This window comes from Helianthus annuus, chromosome 10, assembly GCF_002127325.2.
Source record: "Helianthus annuus cultivar XRQ/B chromosome 10, HanXRQr2.0-SUNRISE, whole genome shotgun sequence".
Lineage (NCBI taxonomy): Eukaryota > Viridiplantae > Streptophyta > Magnoliopsida > Asterales > Asteraceae > Helianthus > Helianthus annuus.
In genome coordinates, this window is record NC_035442.2 from 10,234,987 (window position 1) to 10,256,639 (window position 21,653).

The 21,653-nt window shown below is 41.6% G+C and overlaps 1 protein-coding gene across 2 annotated transcripts; it reads right to left on the bottom strand.

Moving 5' to 3' along the window:
• Positions 1 to 19,964: 19,964 nt before the first annotated feature.
• LOC110883973 lies at positions 19,965 to 21,653 on the bottom strand. Of its 2 annotated transcripts, XM_035979089.1 has the most exons (3): positions 21,389 to 21,618; positions 20,952 to 21,189; positions 19,965 to 20,874 (listed from the first exon to the last, which is right to left on the bottom strand). In XM_035979089.1, the coding sequence occupies exons 2-3, from the start codon at positions 20,998 to 21,000 to the stop codon at positions 20,210 to 20,212; spliced, it is 714 nt and encodes a 237-aa protein (XP_035834982.1). In that variant the 5' UTR covers positions 21,001 to 21,189; positions 21,389 to 21,618; the 3' UTR covers positions 19,965 to 20,209. The 2 variants fall into 2 exon arrangements, with proteins under 2 accessions (XP_035834982.1, XP_035834981.1); XM_035979088.1 differs by having other exon boundaries at positions 20,952 to 21,653.

Sequence of the window (21,653 nt, forward strand, 5' to 3'; positions counted from 1 at the left end):
GTCAAGGATGAAGATGTGCACAAGACAGCGTTTAGGACTCGTTATGGACATTACGAGTTCCTAGTGATGCTGTTTGGGCTCACTAACGCACCAGCCGCATTCATGGATCTCATGAATCGCGTCTGCAAACCTTATTTGGATAAATTTGTTATCGTCTTTATTGACGACATCCTTATCTACTCGAAGAACCAAGCTGACCATGAGAAACACCTTCGTTGTATTCTCAAACTCCTACACCGTGAGAAACTTTATGCCAAATTTTCGAAGTGTGAATTTTGGCTTCGAGAAGTCCAGTTCCTTGGACATGTGGTAAGTGAGCGTGGAATCCAAGTAGATCCCGCAAAGGTAGAAGCAGTCATGAATTGGCAAGAGCCAAGGACTCCTACCGAGATTCGTAGTTTCCTTGGACTAGTAGGATACTATAGGCGATTTATCGAGAACTTTTCAAGGATTGCTGCGCCCCTAACTTCGTTGACTCGTAAGAAGATTAAGTTTGACTGGGGCCCTAAGCAGCAGGAATCCTTCGACATTCTGAAGAAGAAGTTGAGCAATGCACCAGTGCTGACATTGCCTGATGGTATAGAAGATTTTGTGGTGTACTGTGATGCGTCACATACTGGTATGGGTTGTGTACTCATGCAGAGAGGTAAAGTCATTGCCTACGCTTCTCGACAGTTAAAGGTGCACGAGAAGAACTACACCACCCACGACTTGGAACTGGGTGTTGTTGTATTTGCATTGAAGCTATGGAGACATTACTTGTATGGAACCAAGTGTATAATTTATTCGGATCACAAGAGCCTTCAGCACTTGTTCAATCAGAAGGAATTGAACATGCGACAAAGGCGATGGATGGAAACTTTAAATGATTACGACTGTGAGATAAGATACCATCCAGGCAAGGCAAATGTGGTTGCCGACGCCCTAAGCAGGAAAGAAAGAGTGAAACCGATCAGAATCAATGCCAAGCGCATTGAAATAAGGAATAATTTGAACGAAAGGGTGTTAGCTGCACAGAAGGAAGCTGTGTTGGAAGCTAACTATCCTGAAGAGAAGTTAGGAGTAACTGAGGAGCAGTTATCCTACGACAAAGATGGAATGCTAAGACTAAACGGACGAATATGGGTTCCAGTTTATGGAGGACTTCGGGATGTTATCCTCCAGGAAGCCCACAGCTCTAAATATTCCGTTCATCCTGGAGCAGATAAGATGTACCAGGATCTAAAGGCAAACTACTGGTGGATTGGTTTGAAGAAGTCTGTAGCAGAGCATGTAGCTAAATGTTTGACTTGTGCTCAAGTCAAGGCTGAACATCAGAAGCCGTCAGGTTTGCTTCAACAACCTGAAATTCCCAAGTGGAAATGGGAAATGGTGACAATGGATTTCATCACCAAGTTGCCAAAGACGAGAAAGGGAAATGATACCATATGGGTCATAGTAGATAGACTGACGAAGTCAGCTCATTTTCTACCCATCAAGGAGACGTATAGCTCCGATATGTTAGCTCAATTATACGTTGATAAGATTGTAGCGCTACATGGTATACCTGTATCTATTATCTCTGATAGAGATACTAGATATACGTCGCATTTTTGGAAGAGTTTCCAACAATCATTGGGCACTCGTTTGAATTTTAGTACGGCTTATCATCCTCAGACTGATGGTCAGAGTGAGCGTACTATTCAAACTTTGGAAGACATGCTGCGTGCATGTGCGATCGACTTGGGTGGTAGTTGGGATAAGAACCTACCACTGATTGAATTCTCCTACAACAATAGCTACCATTCCAGCATAAAAGCCGCGCCTTTTGAGGCCTTATACGGTAGGAAGTGTAGATCGCCCATCTGTTGGGCAGAAGTTGGAGATGTCCAACTATCAGGACCAGAAATCGTTTTTGAGACAACAGACAAGATTGTTCAGATTCGCGATCGTTTGAAAGCTGCCAGGGATAGGCAGAAGAGTTATGCGGATCCTAAGCGCAAAGATTTTCACTTCGATGTAGGTGATAAGGTGTTGCTTAAAGTATCACCCTGGAAGGGGGTGATGCGATTTGCTAAGAAAGGCAAGCTAAGCCCGAGATACATAGGACCTTTCGAGATTGTCGAACGTGTCGGGGCAGTTGCTTATAAGTTAAATTTGCCTGAAGAACTTAGCGCTATTCATAATGTGTTCCACATCTGTAATTTAAAGAAGTGTTTCGCTGACGAATCACTGGTTATACCGCATACAGATATACACATAGATGAGAGTTTGAAGTTCGTGGAAAAACCATTGTCGATCGAGGATCGGCAGGTGAAGAAGCTTCGAAGGAAGTATATACCTATTGTAAAGGTCAAATGGGATGCCCGTAGAGGTCCCGAATACACGTGGGAAGTGGAATCCACGATGAAAGAGAAATATCCTCAATTGTTCCAGTAAATCTCGAGGTCGAGATTTCTTTTAAGGGGGTGAGGATGTAACACCTCAAAAATTTACGTCCAATAATGCATTGACACGTGTCATAGACTTTGCATATGCGAAAACATACTTTAGAGGGACTAAAGTTGACAAACAGTGAAAACTATAGCACGTAAGGGTCCAAAGTGTCAACAATGGATAAATAGACTCCATAATAACCCTACATAATGTTTATAACCCTAAACGGATGGATCATGGATCATACGAAGCGGAAATTGCACGAAAGTGAGGAATTACAAACTATAGGGGCTAAAAGTGTCAACATGTTGAATTTATACCTCTGAGTGATCTTTTGGCAGACCCGAAGCCTTGTAATGCTAAAATATACTCACTAGAATAGGTGGTAAAAATTTCATGAAGTTTCGTTATCGTATGAGAAAGTTATGGCCAAAACCGTACTTGAGGGGTTAAAAGCGTCAACGTCGAATTTCATGACTTTTCGGGTGAGCGCAAAGTTAACCGAGGACATTACCATGTTGGTAAAAGTCCCAAGGTTCTTAAATACCAAGTTTGAGGGTTTACGAGTCAAGATATATAGCCAAAACCTCGCGTGCGAAGACAGGGACCAAAACTGCAACTTTGAATCAAAGTTTGGGAGCTGCAGACCCAGGCGGCCCGCCTGGGCAGCCTAATGCGGGCCGCGACCCATGCCCAGGTGCAGCAATTCGCGATCAGGGGCTGTTTAGTCCGAATTTTGAGTGCTTGACAGCTTTCTCCACCTCTAAAACTCACCAATGGATGGCCATGCATGTCTAGGACACCTGTTGCACTCTTGTAACACCTGAATTCCCCATTTAATCAGATCATTTCTTCACAATTGAGGGACTTGTGTTAGTAACAAGAACACTCACAACTTCAAGAATTCACAAGGCTTCTCCAGGGACTTTCTGATCATCAAGGCAGCCTCATAGGGATTCCTAAGCTTCATTAGGACCTTTGTAAGCATTCATATCATTCTCTAATTCGTTCTAGCTTTGATTATTAGCCAAAAGTCAAACCGTTGTTCATATAGTTTGACTTTTCGATTAAACAAGTTTGGCTCTGTCATTTCTCAAATTGAAACCACTTATAAGTTGGTATTTATGTGGGAAACAAACCCTCAAAAGGGTATTCTCTGATTCCCACTCTAAGCATGCTATTTGTCGAGTCAAAGATGTTCTTAAAAAGTCAACAGAAATCATTTTTGCGAAATATAGCATAAATGGTAATGTAGATGACATGCAATCAGTTTGATCATCAAAAATAAATTATAATGAATATAAGAATGTGTTTTATCATAATCAACTCGACAATCTTTAGTATAAACTCGGATCGGAACCGAAAGTCTTATAAAACGACTTTTTCGTTGACTCTCGATTCGGATCCATGCATGCATGTTTGAGATCTGCATTAGAGTTTATTTTTTTTGACCATTTTTATTTAAGGTTAACTCTCTGGAATTTTTACAACTTGAGTCTATGATTAACCGATTCATATGCATGTTTCCGATTTATGCTTAAAGTTGACTATTTTGCCCTTTTTGATATAAAACGTGATTTTTGGAAAAGTGAAAGAGTAGAAATCTTTATTCCTGATTTATAAACTTGCACCGAAAATTTGAGACCAGTTGGAGGTCCAAATTTTGAGTTATGGCCGATATCGTAAAACTATAGCTTTATGTAAAATAAACGGCGCATTTAGCGTATAACCTATTTAAGGCCACTTTTTGATATAAAACTTTTTACCCACTGATGTTATATAATATTTTGGGATTTTTGATGATTTTTATTTAATTTTTGGCTGATCGTATCATAGGTCGCTAAGTTGATTCGGTTAATACCGGTTTTGACCGTTTAAGCCATAAAATGAGTTTTATAAATCCTTTTGACCCCAAACCTTTTTCTACTGATTTTATTTGTTAAATAAATTATTTTGAGCATTCTGGAAATATAAAAATCTCAGCTTTCTTTTGAAAACCCGGAAACGGCTCTAAATCGCCTTTCTAAGCGTTTTTAGCGCATGGTATGCGTTATACCCATATTAAACACATAAGATTCATACCTACTGATGTATTTAGCATATTTTCATATAATAACAGTAAGTATGAGATTTTGAACTCAGATTTCCAATTTTGACATTTTTAGCCCTTGTGAAATTACCAAAATACCCCTACGGTGCATAGTTTGATTTTAAATGATAAGTTTCGTATATGGGTCATACCCTACTGTTATAATATGTCAAACTAAGTATATTTACTGTATAAATCAGACCCGTAACTTAGATTTCCAATTTAACTCTTTTATAATCTTTTAAATGACCAAAATGCCCTTATAAGGCATAAATTGAGTTTAAATTCATTCGGGGCATAATAGAACATAACTTGCTGATATTATATCATATTTAAAGCATATTATCTCAGGGAACTTGCATATGACTCTTTTACCTACCCGTAACGCCCTTTTAGCGTTCGGTTCGGTTTATGTAACTAGTTTGCGTAAATTGACCGAAACGGGTCAAACGTTATCATTTTTGTCTCAAAATCCAGAATGTATTTAGTATACCCATATTATACAAGTATTCAAACTTGTCGGGTCTAAATCACATTCTATCCGGTCTTCGCTTAATCGTGCGCTTGAACCGTATCGTCCTTAAAACTAACCGGTCAAGCTTAGGCTTAAATAAAAGACCCGTTAGGAATCTAATAGGTTATTATAAACCTTTGTTCCAGAATAGGAGGCCCAGTAAAAGCTACCTACACTTGCCAATTGTGATTCATACTTACTCAGGTAAATACATTTTGACTTATTTTCCTTATACGGGCTTGGGGTACGGTATATAGAATACCGCTTGATCGAGCGTACAAATCTTGCACCCTTGGGTATGCAATTGGAATAATTTGATCGGCTCGTTTAAACAGTCTTGTTTTACTTTAAGCCTTTGGGGGGTTAATGACCGTGTCCCGGATATCCTTGGCATTATCTTACGAGATGGCCACGACCAGAGCACGGGGTGTAGGCGTACACCCGTCGTGTATAACTCTTTAATGTGGTGTGTCTATTAATCTTTAACCCGGACAAGATCCCGGGCTACCGAACGCACGAGTAGCATGTAATTCGTTCACAAGTTTATATTGCATAATTATCCCAAGTTATAAAAATGTTTTATGCCATGTGCATTTAAATCAATTTTCAATCATTTTCAAGATGAGTCAGTTAATTTGTATTTACCAGTGTAAACTGACGTACTTTCCCAAAAGGTTAAGTGCAGGTACTATACGTACTAGGCTGGCTGTTTCCTAAGAGCGTCCACAATAGTCTCGCAAGCTCGGACGACAATAAACTGTTGAACAATTATCTTATTTTATTTGATCCGCCTGTGGATCCGTTTCAACTATTCGTGATATTTAAATATTACATTTTATTTAAAGTTGAAATGAATCTATTTCTGCTTCCGCTGTGCATTATATTATTGTGTTGTTTGTCTATGACGACGCCAACTACGTCACCATACCCCACACCGGGCCCACCGGTGACACGTGGAGATCGGGGTGTGACACCTCCGATCCCAAGTTGAACGCTTGAAGGGACAAGTTTCAGAGGCGAAAGAAGTCAACAAGTCTTCCCAAGCTTCAGCAGCGGCTGCTCACGAGGCTCGAGATAAAGCTCTTCAGGACTTGGAAGCTTTCAAGGGAAAATTTGCTGATTTGGAGAAAAAACTAGCTGGCATGGAGGAAAGGCACGCGGCAGAATTGAAAGAGATGCAAACGTCATATGATCAACTCCTGGCCGACTACCATCGCTTGATAACTGGTACGTTTTGCAGACTACCTTTTGTATATATATTTTATCTTTATCTTACCGAACTTTGCTTCTTCTTCAGCTAAAAGTGAACTCGAGAGAGCTCGTGACAGGGCTGTTGAGTCATATAACTCGGTGATTGACGAAGCAAAAGGGATGCTAACCCGCTGCTATGGCGAGATGATCGAGCTCTATGCTCAGGTGTCGGAGCTTATGCTTACAAAGCAATGGTTCCTGATGGAGGGAGTTGCTTGGGTTGTTAAGCTAGTTCAACAAAGTCCCGAGCTAGAGAAGGCCGTTGCTGATCTTGTTAATAGCGTTAATGTGGTGGGGGCGAACGAGGGGATTAAGCAGGGCTTCAAGGCTACACATGATTCGGTTCGTTTTGCCGAAGAAGTTCCGGGTTATGATGAGGGGGCTCAGGACGCATTAGATGCTGCGGTAAAAGCTTTTGATGAACTCCATATCTCTGTTCTTGGAAAGGTGGCGGACTTGATAGATAAGCCGTTGTCCGTTATTCAGCAAAGGAGCAAGCTTCCTATTGTCGGGGAGGATGATGATGTAATTCAAGTTTAACACTTTTACTTTGTAACCGTACAATATTTTCTTTTCTTTTGGCATGTAATCCGTACAATTTATTTCGTTTAGAATATTTGACTAACATGTTTTGCATGATATCGTGATTTTCGATAATCAGGTATCTAGCCCTGGCTACTTAGTTCTTAGTTTGCGTCCAAACTTTTACTGTTTGCCCAGGTTTTATTTCTCGGTTCACTTAGGTGACTGAGTTTAGCAAGGAGTTTTTGTTGACTGTCCTTGATTAGTAAGTTTTAGCGGTCGCACCGAATTGGGGGCGTGCCGCTTGCTTAATAGATTTTACTGCTTTTAGAACTATTTAAGCCTTCTCGATCGGCGCGAGGCATGGGTCGAGGCCCGTTTGTGCACATTTTTTTTTGGTATTGTTCGAACTTACTTGGGTGTTATGCTTTATATTTACTAAAGTACGGATCGCTTTATTTGATTGCTTAATCGAAAATCCGGGGAAAAACCCTCTGGGTTACAAGGGAATCTGAAATTTGTTCGGGGTATTACCCTCCCGACTTACATACGAAATTCGCAATCAAACGAAAAAAACAGAAAAGCGATCTTTTTTAGCCGTACCCGGCTGTTTACATGAAACATTTCTTTAGGTGCACCCCGTTCCAAGTTCTAGGCACCGGGGTTCCGTCAATTTTCTCAAACACATACGAGCCCTTCTCGCTTGCTTCTTTGACTCGGTAAGGCCCTTCCCATTTCGGGGTTAACTTGCCAGGGGCTTCGGCACGGCTCGCTTCATTGTTTCGGAGTACAAAATCTCCGACTTTGAACTTGTAAAACTTGGCGCGAGCATTGTAATATTTCTCGATCTTTTTCTTGTATCGGGCTTCTTTAATTGTCGCGACGTTTCGACGTTCTTCCAGTAGATCAAGATCGGATCGTAGCTCTCGTTCATTGTCCTCACAATTCTTGCATCTTTGATTTGGGAGCCCGATTTCTGCGGGAATTACAGCTTCGGTTCCGTAGGTGAGACTGAACGGCGTTTCCCCATTGCTGGTCTTGTGTAGTGTTCGGTGGGCCCATAGGACGTTTGGCAGTTCGTCTGCCCACCCCTTGCCTTCGTATCCCAGCCTTCTTTTGATCCCGTCCACGATTCGCCGGTTTATTTGTTCGACTTGCCCATTCCCCTGGGGATGGGCAACCGAGGAAAAGACTTGGTTTATCTTCATGCTTTCACACCAACGCTTGAATGGGTTCTCCGCGAACTGTTTTGCGTTGCCACTGATGATGTAGAGTGGGAGACCGAAGCGTCACACAATTTGCTCCCAAAAGAATCTTGTTACGTTATAACCGGAGATTATTGTAAACGGCCGAGCTTCCACCCATTTGGTGAAATAATCTACCACAACTAGCAGGTACTGGGCGCTTCCGCTCGACCGTGGGAAAGGACCGACTATGTCAACGCCCCACTTTTGGAAAGACCATGCTGCGGTTACCGGAATCATTTCGTTCTTAGCCCGAAGGCTTATCGGTGCGTGCCTTTGACACTCGTCACATTGCTGAAGCTCCTTGACTGCACTCTCATGCATCCCGGGCCAGTAATACCCCGCATTTTTGACCTTGGTTACAATCATTTTTGGTCCGGCGTGAATGCCGCAGATGCCATAATGTATTTCCCTGATGATGTAACTGGCTTGTTCCGGGTCAAGACATTTCAGCAGTGGTCCGAGAAAAGTCTTTCGATACAAACCTCCTTCCTGCATCTGGTACTGTAGGGAGTTGATTTGAATCTTTCTTGCTTCTGCTTTATCGACTGGTAAGACGTCGTGCACTAGATAGTTGATGATAGGCGTCATCCATGTTTGGGATGGAGCTTCTACCTGCATAACATGGGGAGCAGAAATTGAAGGTGCGGTGAACACTTCTACCCTTACTTCCTTTGTCAGGTGACTAAATGACACGGATGCCAGTTTGCTTAACACGTCGGCCTTTTTGTTTTTGCTTCGAAGGACGTGTTCAACTTTGCATGATTCGAACAATGCCATAATTTGTTTTACTTGTTCGAGATATTCGATCATGTTGGCTTCCCTTGCTTCGTAATCCCCGTTCACCTGATTTGCCACGAGTAATGAGTCTACATGAGCTACGACATTTTTTGCTCCGACTTTGACCGCCAGACGTAGTCCTGCTAACAAGGCCTCGTATTAGGCTTCGTTATTGGAGCTCTTGAATTCTAAATGGAGCGCGTACGTCATATCCATGCCATCTGGATCGGTGAGAATTAAACCTGCCCCTGACCCTTCGGAGCTCGAAGCTCCGTCTGTATATAGGGTCCATGGTTTGTTTGGAGCTTTCTCGGTTTCTTCGACTACTTTTTCTTCCGGCATTTCTACTAGGAAATCAGCTATCACTTGCCCTTTCAAGGGTCCCTTGGTTCTGAAAGTAATATTGAACGTACCCAGCTTGATTGCCCACTTTGCCATACGACCTGAAACTTCGGGTCTCCGGAGAACATGTTGGATTCTTTGATCCGTTCGTACCTCGATTGGGTGGGCCTGAAAATACCGACGAAGCCTTCTTGAAGCATGAACCAGTGCCAGGGCTAGCTTTTCCAGGCCTGAGTACCTTGTTTCATAATCTTTTAATGTTCGGCTCACATAATAAATGGGGATTTGCGCCCCGGTTCGGTGAGCAACAAGTACTGCACTGATGGCTCCATACGATGCAGCTAGGTAGACCGTCAATACTTCGTCTTTTTCCGGTACAGTGAGCGTTGGTAGAGTGCCGAGACAAGTTTTAAGCTCTTCAAAAGCTCGTGCGGCTTCTTCGGTCCATTTGAACTCCGATCTAAAGCTTTTTCTGAGCACATCCATGAACGGGAGAGATCTGTCTGCTGCTTTTGATAGGAACCGATGGAGAGCGGCTAATCGTCCATTTAAGGACTGAATTTCTTTAACCGACGTCGGAGCTTTCATTGTAAGAACAACATCGATCTTGTCTGGGTTGGCTCGTAAACCTCTTGATCCGACCATGACCCCCAAGAACTTTCCTTCTTCTACCCCGAATGTACACTTTTTGGGATTTAGCTTCATGTTGATGCTTCGGAGCCGGGTAAAGGTTTCAAGTATGTCTTTCAACATGGTAGCTTCATCATGACTTTTGATCACTATATCATCGACATACACTTCTAAATTCCGTTCGATCTGGTCTTTGAAGGCTTTGTTCATTAGACGCTTGTAACACCCCGTGTTTTCGAATGTCAAAGTCAAAGTCAAAGTCCAAGTCGACTTTGACTTTCTTTGACTGTAGATAGTTTATTTTATGTTTTAGTTGTATTATGTGGAGTAAGTGTTGTAATCAGCAAGAATCGAAGTAATCGAATGTGTTTTAAAGCGAACCGATCTACGACTGTGAATGATAGGAAGTAGCAATGCGATAAAGATAACTAATCAGTAATCAAACCGATCTAACAATCATCGAACTCGAGACTCGAATTATGCGAATGGTGGTACTGTTATACGTGTGCGTGTGCCTTATGTGTTACTTGTGCGTGTTTACTTTATGTTTGGTATGGTTTTAAGCAAATCAATCGAAAATCGAATCGAAACTCGAAAAGCAATCAAACTTAATCGAAACCGACATTGAAACGTGACTTATAGAAGATTGTATGTTAGATATAGTGGTTGGGATTAAAAGTAATTTGACTAGGAACTCTATCGTATCCGTATCATCGTCCATCAAAAATCAAAACGTCGAAAATCGTCGCAAAATACTCAAAGTGTGTGGCGGATCGAACAGGAAGCATCCTGATCGAACAGGCCAGCCGATCGGCTAGCATCATGCAAGCCGATCGAGCAGCCCACTCGATCGGAGCTCCCAGCCGATCGGCTGCCACTTTCCTCTTTTGGAAGCCTATAAATAGGGCTGTCATTGTCATACTTTCCATTTTTGGAAAGCTCTGACCGAACCAGCTATCTGTTTCACCTTTTCTCAGATTTCCCTCAATCCCGGTAAGTTTTCACTCTAATTCTTGTACGTTTTTGATCATTACTTGATTCTACACCTTTCTATCTTTCAAAACTTGGATTCTAACCGTGAAATCACCAAGATCTAAGTGTTCTTGGGTGATGTCATCATGGTGTTCTTGAAGAACATCAAACTTTGACATCATTCAACCATGAATAGCTTAGATCTAACCGATTTCCACATAAACAAGTTAAGATCTATCATAGATCTAAACATTTCCATGGTGTAAAGGATTGAAAGAAGGATTTCCAACTTTCTTTCAACCCTTTTACACTCAATGCCTTCAAAACCGATAGAAACGGAGCTTGAACCGGCTAACTTATCATTCAAACAGTTAAAAGGTTCAAGAATCAGGTTCTATAAACAAGGTTCACCGATTTCGGGTTAGACTCTAAACCAACGTTCCGAACCGTTCACCGGCCGGACTTGGGTGATTCCTGTCCGAGCCGGGGAGATGGGTAAGAACGAAGGTATCATAGTTCAACTCGTTATCAAACTACCTCGATATAATGACAAGTAACCAGACGACCAAGTGTTAGACGAAAGGCCGACCAGGTCAGACTTGCTGGCCGAACGGCTAGGCTGATCGAACAGCCCAGCCGATCGGACACACCAGCCGATCGACCGGGCCAGCCGATCGGCTAGCACATGGCGTTCCACTTTTCAAAATCTTATGAGGTATAGTATTGACGAAGTAGTGTTCGATCGAACATGGCACTCGATTGGTGAACATTACTGTTCGGATCATGAGATACTATGCTTCAACACTTAATCGTTTTCACAACTCGTTCGTAGTAGGGAATGCCAGCCGATCGAACAGACTGTTCGATCGAGTGACATTCAGTTGAGGACCACTTCTGAAATTCCTAGCCGATCGAGTGAGCTAGCCGATCGAGTGAGCTAGCCGATCGAGCGAACCGCTCGATCGATCGACTTGAAAGGTAGGAACCCTTCAGTGTTCTCAAATGCTGCAACGAAAACTTCAAAAGTTCAAATCCTCAAACACAAACACACCAGAGGAAGAAACAATCCACTCGAATGGTCCAGCCGATCGAGCCTACCGGCCGATCGAACAGGACTGTCCAATCGGATATACCAGCCGATCGAACAGGCCGTCCGATCGAACCTGCCGTTCGATCGACCAGCCTATTCGATCTATTCACACTTGTTTACTTTCCACATTACTCATTGTTGTGCTATCGAACTATTCAGGCTAATCTTACTCTCAGCGCTCCCTTCAATCCATAATCAATCACTGTGAGTATACTCGAACCCTTTTTGCTTTAGCACTTTTGGGTGTTACATACGTTACTTATCAAAATCACAATCGAACACACTATTCAAACTATTTGAACGATAACCGATTGCATGTATTACGTGATTAAATGTATGCTTGTTATTATGTTTACACGTGGAAAGCTGTCTACCTGCCTTAGCAACGTAGTATTATAGTTTGGACTCAGCGCCCATTCACACGGGGGTTGTTAAGGACAATCTACTTGCATGATTTACGGTGGTGATCATGTATTGCGAACTGTCTCGGACAGTCAACCCGCAGTCACTGGTGTTGATAGGCCCATGTCGATAATTTACATGCATCATTGCTATCTGTGTACGTGCTGGTTATGCGTAAACTATTCGAACTCTATATGCTATTATCAAACTTGTGTGCTCAACTTTACATTATATGTATTGACTTTATTTTAACGTATGTGACAGGTGCTTAAGTTGCTAGGATGCTTAGGTGCATGGTGATGAAATCAAGGCTAGGGAGTCTAGAAACAATGAACATTTGTCTGTAATAATTAAATCCGAGTTGTCGGAACGGAATTACTTGTCTTGTTGCTTTCTGTGATAACTTGTTATTTATTTGGGACATGGTATGGGACGTGTCATTTAAACTGAATTTATATTATAGTTGTTGTGGAAACTTCTGGACAATCTGTTTCGCTCAGTGCCGCGCCCCGATGATTCCGCCATCGGTTGGGGTGTGACAACGCTGGTACGTAGCTCCGGCGTTTTTTAATCCGAATGGCATCTTAGTGAAGCAATAAACTCCTTCATTAGTGACGAACGCTGTCTTGTCTTCGTCTTCAACTGCCATCTGTATCTGGTGGTAACCTTTGTAAGCATCTAAGAAACATTTCAACCTAAACGTGGCGACGGAATCGATCTTCTCATCAATTTCTGGTAATGGAAAACAATCTTTGGGGCATGAATCATTTAGATCGGTGAAGTCGATGCACATTCTCCATGAATTATCCTTTTTTCGCACGATGACTGGATTCGACACCCATGTTTGGTTTCGGACTTCCCGAATAATTCTGGCGTCCAGGAGACTCTTTACATCTTTTGCGATTGCCTTGGCTTGGTCCAGTGCCATGTGCCTTTTTCTCTGTGCTATCGGCTTTATTGACTCTTTTACGTTCATGTGGTGCTGTGCCATGGATCTGGGGACTCCCTGCATGTCGGAGTGCTTCCAGGCGAAAACATCGATTGAGTTACTCAGTAATTCCCACAAGAGTTTCTTTGTTCGTTTCGGGAGCTGTGCACCAATGGCCACTTGTTTTTCGGGATACTCTGGGTTGATCGTCCAAAGCTCCGTGGGTACTTCAGATTTTTTGGAACTCGTCTCTGCTGCGTGTCTTACCTCAGCGACGAATGGATTTGATTCTGAAAGTATAGTGGCGATACCTGCTTCGGTGGGAAATTTAATGGCACCGTGTATCGTAGAGCTGATTGCTCCGAGGGCCCGTAACCCGGTCGCCCAAGTATTATGTTGTGCGAGGAGTGGGTCCGAACGACCAAAAAGGTTAACTGTACGGTTCTGCTCTTGTCACCGTCTTTGAATGTGGTCGGAAGAGTAATCTGTCCTATCGGACGAACTACCTCTCCCGAAAAACTTATCAGAGGGGTAGACACTTCGATCAACTTCTTTTTTGTTTGGGGATTCAGCTGTTGGAAGCATTGTAAATACATTATCTCGAAGGCAATTCCTCCATCCACATAGATCCGACGTACCAAGTGTCCTGCAACTACAGCTGATATCGTGATTGGTCCGTCTCGTGCGTCTTCTGGATCAACTGGTGGGAAATACGTGGGCTAGTGCATCCATGCTGCCATATGCTGGTTCGACCGTTTTACCCCTCTTGGTTCTGGCCTCGGTGTTCGGGTTATCGTTTGCTATCGCGGGCTTCTTCCCATCCTTTACCTCTTTTACAAGATGAGAAAGTTTACCAGACCGTACGGCCTTTTCAATCTTCTGTTTTAGTGCCCAACATTCATCAGTTGTACGCCCTTTGTCTCGGTGATACTCGCAATACTTCTTGGAGTGCTTCCGAAGTGGGTCGCTGTTTTGATGGTGTAGGAAACCGAGTAGTTTCCGTACTGAGGATTTCGCTCGGTGATTTTGTTAGTTCAGAGAAAGTGTTGAATCGCACGTTTCCAGTCTGGAAGCTGCTTCGATCGGATTTTTGGTACGGACCGCGACTTCTGTTCCAATTGTTGTTTCTATCTTTTGGTGGCGATGCGTTCCGTCTCCATGACGTGGTTCGAGCTTTGGAATTTCTAGCGGTTGTTTCGTTCGGCTGACCACAAGCACTCTTCCCTCGGACAAAAGCTCGAGCTCGCTCCATGAGTATCTCCATGGTTTTTGGGAGATCTTCGTGGAGCTTTTCCACCAACTGATTGTTCCGTACCCCGTGGCAGAATCCGGAGACCCAGAGCTGGTCGACTGCTCCGCTTATCTGCATGCTCTCTCGGTTGAAGCGATCTATAAAATCTTCTACGGACTCTCCGTCGCGGCGCTTTATGTGGTGTACCTCAGTAATGTCTTTCTTGCAACGACGCTGCTGGCAGAAGTTTTGCAAGAATATACGCCGGAAATCCTCAAAATGATCAATCGACCCTTCTGGCAACCCATCGAACCACACTCTGGCTGATCCGGTGAGAGTTTGAGCGAACATGTGACACCAGGCCGACATGGGCCATTGTTCGACCTTAGCTGCTCCGGCAAATGCGAACATGTGGTCGTCCGGATCGGACGTACCGTCATAAAATTTCAAAGTGGGGGGGGGGGGCATTTTCAACTTGGCCGGGAGTGGGGCATTAACAATCCGCATCGTGAATTTTGACTGAGAAGTCATAGACGTGGGATGATACGGCATAATTAGCTCCTGATCCTTAGGGTTTAAACCCATAGATCCCTGGCGAAACAGGTCATTAAGACCGTTATTCATTGGAGCGTTTGTAAACGAGGAGAATTGTGCAGCGCATGTTATGGGAGTAGGGTTTGCAGAACCTACCATAGATCCAGAGGTGAGAGCACCGATAGAAACGGGGTTGCTCCCTGGATATACGCTGCTGAACAAATTTGTGCGGAGACTCTGCAACATTTCTTCTCGCTGCTGCTGTTGTTGTAATTGTCGTAATAAATCGGCGTTCCGTAATAGGAAGGCATTGTCGAAAGCTGGTAGCGGTGTTGCGACTGGAGCGGTAACCGGGAGTGTTGTGACAGAGCTCGCGATTACGGAACTTGCAACTGGAGGTGCCGATGCTGAACCAGCTGAGGCCGCTGCAGCAACTGCTGTTGGAGCAATTGTGGAGGAGACATTTCCTTCCCAGATGTCGTTGAACGACGGGAAGGTATTTGTAGGAGCAGCTGTTGTGGATTCCATGATTTGGAAGAAACAGGTTTAGCAAAATGACTTGAGTGAATTCGAGGGGATGGCGCCACTGAAGACTCAAAAACCAGTCAGTCCGACCTGGCTAGAGCTATGACTTCAGATGACCAAGCAATGAACCTGCAAGATCACAAGGAAACGAGCACATCGTTAGCCTCGTCACAGGGAGGGGGGCCTCTCTGTGACCAAGCTCGGGCGTGAGAATAAGTATTTGTGAGGAGAAAGTAGGTCAGGGAGAGAGAGAGAGGGGAGAGTTTAGAGAGAGAGAATAGCAGTTACCAGTTTTGGTGATTTAAGTATGGTATTTATAGTCTTTGGGTGTGCTGACGTGGAAAGTTAGTTAGGGTCGGACCAGTCATTGTCATGGCGGTTATACTTGTGGGGCCCAGTTTGTTATGGCGTATCACTATATTCGTCCGCTCCGTTTGTGGCTAGGGATTGGTCCGACCTCGAGTACTATGACTCGATTCTATGTCTGACGTCGATTCGGTCCGACCAAGGACGTATCCTCATCACATATGAACCCAGCTAGTCAGCTAGATAGCTAGATAAGAGAAACATGGCAGAACAGGCAGAAAGTTTAAACATGCATAACTTTGGCTTCAATTGGCGGTTTGGCCCAACTGTCCGACCCAACTTTTATAAGACCACCCGTAGTGGGGCGTTGTTTTTAAAAAAAAATGAAAAAAAAACGCCCGTAAACGCCCATATATCCATTACTCCCGGCGTTATTTAAAAAAAAATCAAAACTTTGATTCCGGCGTTTTAATAACAACGCCTAATAGCTTTGCATGTGGCCAATCAATGGTGAGCTGGGTCTGACAAACCCACTTTTGCATGTGACATGTGTTTGACCAGCCTTAGTTTCTTTTTTTTTTATAATTGGAAGGGGCATTATTAGGCATTATTCTCACTACACCACTTTTGTAATAATGCCCCATGCTGACTGGGATGCCACGTGTCGGATAATGCCCCCATGGTGGGGGCATTATTTTTGTTCACCACTACACATGGTCTAAGCGAAAAAAATCATTAGCCTTTTTTTTTCTTTGCAAGAAATGCTATTTTTTGTTGTTATATCCATAACCATGTCCAAGAAATTCAAAACGTTCCAAATTTCAAAATATACAAGCTCACTCCCTAAGTCGTGAGCTGGATCAAGCTTTATCAGAATCAAGCTAGGCCTCAATTTTTTAGATCATTAAGAGGTTTCGAGTCAGCCCAAGTTGACTCATTCAATTTCAAGTTCGAGCCCAAGTTAAATCTCGATTGGCTTGTTCGTTAAATAGCCCTAACGAATATAAACGTACTTAGTGATTTAAAAGAAAATTATATATAGAACTCCATCGCGAGCATTGATTGGGACCTTGACCATCATCTCTAATACTTTCTGAATGATAAGTTACTCCTCTACTTTGAATTTATAAGAATTGAAGATGGAATTAGGGGCTTGTTGCTATAGTGAGAGTTTTGTGGTCATTTTTTGGCCTTGAATCCAAGATATGTGTAAATGAGGGAAAGGACATTGGCTATCTAAAACCCAGTCTTTCCTTTGTCCGATGAGTTTTTCATTTTTGCTTTTATAAATAAAACAAGTGAAATTTCCAAACTATAAATTAGCAAAATTTTGTTGCTTTAATAGTTGTAAGATGTGCATTGGGTGTTTTTCAAAAAAATTTTGCATTTTTAACTTTTAACCCAAAGATTTTTATGTTTCTCATTTTAAACCCTTTGACATTTTTAGTTTTAACCCAAAGTTTTTCAACTTTTCAATTTAACCCCAACACTTTCTTATTTTCAACTTTGGTCCCTTATACTTTTTATCTTTCGCAAGTTTTTCGTTTTACGTTTTGTTCTAAATTTTACGAGTCAACACGCAGCAACATGTGTGTAGGGTGCAACGTTTTTTCGTCTGTTTTCCCTGTTTGACAGTGAAGTCGCAGCGCGTCTATTTTTCCCACGTTTGAAAAGTTCATCGCAACGCGCGAATCCTAGATCGACTTAATTATTTTTTTTACGTTTTACGTTTCTATACAATTTCTTCGCATTAAGACGTCGCGACTGGGGTGCGTGGTTCAACGATTTTACGTATGTTTTTTGTTTGGTGTTATTTTTTACTTTTTTATTTATTTTATTTTTACAAGCTCTTCTGATGTTGGTATTCGTTGACAGTGGTTTGGCATTAGTGCTACTTGGCACAATTTTACTAACGTATTTAGCCTATTAAGTTTTTTTACTAATAATTTGTTTCGAGTTTACCGTTATACCTTCTTTACTTAAGAAAAACTAATTTTTTCACGTGCATACTTTGATGTACGTGCTAATATAAATTCGATTTTCTCTACGTGTTGACGTAAACTTTTTCTGGAAACGAGTTAGGTCAAATATAATATGTTTTCGTTTAAAAAAACATTTTTACGTGCATATTTTTATGTACGTTTCGGTATAAATTTGAGTTGGTGTATGTATCGACGTAAACTTTTCTAGGAAACGAGTGAGGTGATGTTTTGTAAATTTTGTTTCAAATCGAGTGGAGTCAAATTAGGGTTTACTTTTTTCCATTTTTTCAGAAGCTCTAATTCATCTCTTTTGATTATACGTGTCAACTTTTCCGTTATACCCGTTACATTTTCTATGTATGACTCGGGTCACATATAATACGTTATGATTGTTGGGTATAAATTTGATTTACTTTGTGTTTGATCCAATTGCAATGCTTATATAGGTAACATTGAGTTCAATTAAATACGTTGAAACACGTGTTTTCATATGGTTAATGTATCACATAACGTTTGGACTAATCTATTCGATGTTTACGATGTATCGCGCCGCAACGCGCGCGGGTGTTATTGCTAGTTATTTTAAATTGGCATTTCATTTTGCTTGTATAATATTGACTTTGTTTCTTTAGAATTCTTAGTTCTTTAGAGTTGAAAAAGTATAAGTTGGGAATTTTGGCTCATTCTATTTAAAATATTGTATGTAATTGTCAAAATTATATATACGTGTATCTTAGTGAAAGATAAAAAAAGGTTTTTTTTTTTTGTTCATCGTAATTTTCAACGTGTTTTGTAACAATCAACAAGTGTGACTAGACATCTTTAATCACAACCAGGTGAAAGGTTTCATATAGAACTAAATAATTACTTGCATTATTGGTTTAATCCAAAGTTTGTTTAGGTTTAGTACAAATACAAGGGTATGGTTACTATTTTATGTGTGGTTTTGACTAAATTAAGAGGACTTTGCGTCTATCTCCTTCTTGTTCACGTTTTTAGTATGTGTTTGTGAAGTTCCCGATTTTCTTCTCCTGTGTTCGTAGTTTCCAAAGGCGGTCAACCCCATTGGCTCCAACACAAACAATGAATGGTTTATCGAGTAGGTACAAACGCCACTTCTAATAGCCTTCTCGATAGCCAACACCCCTTTAATGCCGAAGCTATCAGTTATTTATGTTGGGGTAAGGACGTCACCAAATCCTGTCGTGCTAGCATTGCATTTCAAGATTGTAATTGGTATCAATCGCACAGTAAACCGGCAAACATGAAATTGGCTAAACACTCAAATCAATTTTATTAATTCAAGAAAACTGCTCAAAACTTGATTACAATCCCTAACCTAACGCGTTATACTGCTCAAAATGAATTTGGAACGTATGACGACGGAAATCAAGCATCTAAGCTTCATATGGGTCGGCAACCGTTCATCGTTGAAGGAAATAACGTGGGAAGAGTGGTGCAATTTTGATGTATCGAGGAAATGTATGTAGATTGTCTTTTAAATTGGTGTATGTAATTGGTGTGGGCTAACTCGTTGTTAACCCTTTGATTAATAAAATAACTTTTGTTGGCCGTTCAAAAAAAATCTCCTAAAGACATCCAACCCTAACTCGTTTAGGATGCTAAATAATTATCTAATCAATTAACTAGGACATGATAATTACAACAAATTATTAAATCATAGTCACATTTAATAGTCTATAATTATCCACTCCTAAAAACCCTCCTTGAGCCTTGCACGCCAAGTCGGTTTCATTGTTCGGAATTCCCAACAACATTTAATCACAAAATTAGTTGAGACCAACTAACACCGTTAATATAACTACCAATATTTTTTTAACTACTACCACCATTAACGATTGTTGAATGTAGGCCGAACTTGTTTGCGCCATATTTGAGACTTGATGTCTTGGACAGGTTGTTAAATTTGATCAAACAAATTTGCACATCGCCGCCTTGGCATGCAGGCTGCTGGAGGCTAGGACATTTAGAACATGTTGTAAACGTGTAATATGTGCCTGTGAGGGCAGTGTCGAATCCATGAATTTTGTTCAGATGGTTCCTTTTGCTAGATTCTCAAATGTTCTCACTATTTCTTTCCAAATCATACAAGGTTTACACTAAAATTTTCCATTTTTTTCCAAACTGAGGGGGTTCCTCCAAGAACCCCCTGGATCCGCCACTGGGTGAGGGAAACTGGGAAATAATTTCTGTAATAAGTATTTTTATAATAATCAAAAGACTCCCAGACTAAATATATAGCCTTCACAATTAACTTTGTGACCCAACTACTACTATATATATGATCACCTACCCACTAGTCCACAACTAGTATATGAGTTCATTACATAAGAAAACTGAAATAAACAAGTAACAACAGAAAATAACAACTAAAAGGAAACCTCTATGTGGCCTTGACTTGCATGGTATGCTTGGTGATGGTCTGCACACATCAAGGACCTTCTTGGGAATCATTCGTTTGATTAGCGGGAGAGGTTATCGGTTGTGGTTGTTCCATCGATGATTCGAATGAGTCACTTCCTCCCTTAACACCACTAGTTCTCTGAGTGTCTATGCAGTCGGGAGATGTTATCGGTTCTTCCATCCTAATCTTTTTCCTCTTTGGATGTTCGTCATCCGACTCCTTCTGATTCGCGTCAAACGAGTAATCACCTTTACGGTACTTGATCTCCTCCACTAAACGAGCAAGGTTTCCGGTCTGCACCGCTTCTTCAATTTCTTTCTTTAAAAGAACACAATCGTCCGTATAATGACCAACGACCTGATGGAATTCACAGTACTGGTTGGGGTCGTTCATGGGAACCGAAGCTGAAAAGTTACAGCGGACATTTTTGATAGCACGTGCCTTCTTTCCCCTAACGAAACCTTTGACTCGATCTATCATGTCTTTGACTGTTTGCGGGATGTTTTCATGTAGTTTCTCGACCAGCTCATCGTCACGTACTCCAAGAACAAAACCCGATATCTTCATCTTCTCATCCGCTCCTAAAATCTGCGAGGTTTCATTGGTGAACCGGAACAAGAAGTCTTCAACGCTTTCACTGTCGTCTCTCTTGATATAGTGAATATCGATGGGATCTTTCGCATATACGACACCTAGAATTAAGCCACAGTTATCAGTATCTTAGTGTTTATGAATTTAACAAAGCTATTATATTAGAAAGATCCGATACCCGATAAGTCTTCCTGACTAACAAAGTGAAAAACATCAACCATAGCCATGTAATCCTTCTTTTTCTCATCGGGAGCGAGAAAAAACGTCTGAACGAATTCCCGATAACCACTGAAGCAATCGGATTTGACTGAACCCGACACCGCCACTATAATTCCTTCAAACCGTGATTCAACGGAGTTTACGGTCTTGATTTCGATCCGACTGCACGGTAATGACTGAACAAGCTTATGGATTTGCTGCAACAGATCAATTAAAAAAAAAATTATGGGTTTTTAGACACTTTAATACCCAAAAAAATAGGAAAAAAAGAGCAGAAAAATGGTAAAAATGAAGAAGTTTGGTACAGGGTCTTTGGATAAAACTACTAGGAATGAGATCAATACCGGTACGAAAATACCGATATCGAAATTAAGAAGTGGGTACCGAATACTGTACCGGACGTATCTGTTCGGTACCGGTACGAAAATTACCGATACCGAAATTGTGGAGAAGTGGGTACTGAATACCCTACTGAATGTATCGGTTCGGTACCGGTATCAGTACTGGATATTCGGTATTTTACCGCTTTGATACCGGATTTTTGGATTTTCGTCTCCCTACACAAACAAATACAAAGACATTAAGATTTATAATCAAACATTTATTCATACAGCAAATTTAAATTTCCATTATACAGAAACATCACACTTTTGCTTATGTT

Coding starts and splice junctions, on each gene's coding strand:
- LOC110883973 (XM_035979088.1), bottom strand. CDS start 21,000: ATGGCTATGGTTGATGTTTTTCACTTTGTTAGTCAGGAAGACTTATCG. Junction 20,875..20,951: donor TAGTCAGGAAGACTTATCGG/GTATCGGATCTT, acceptor GCTTAATTCTAG/GTGTCGTATATGCGAAAGAT.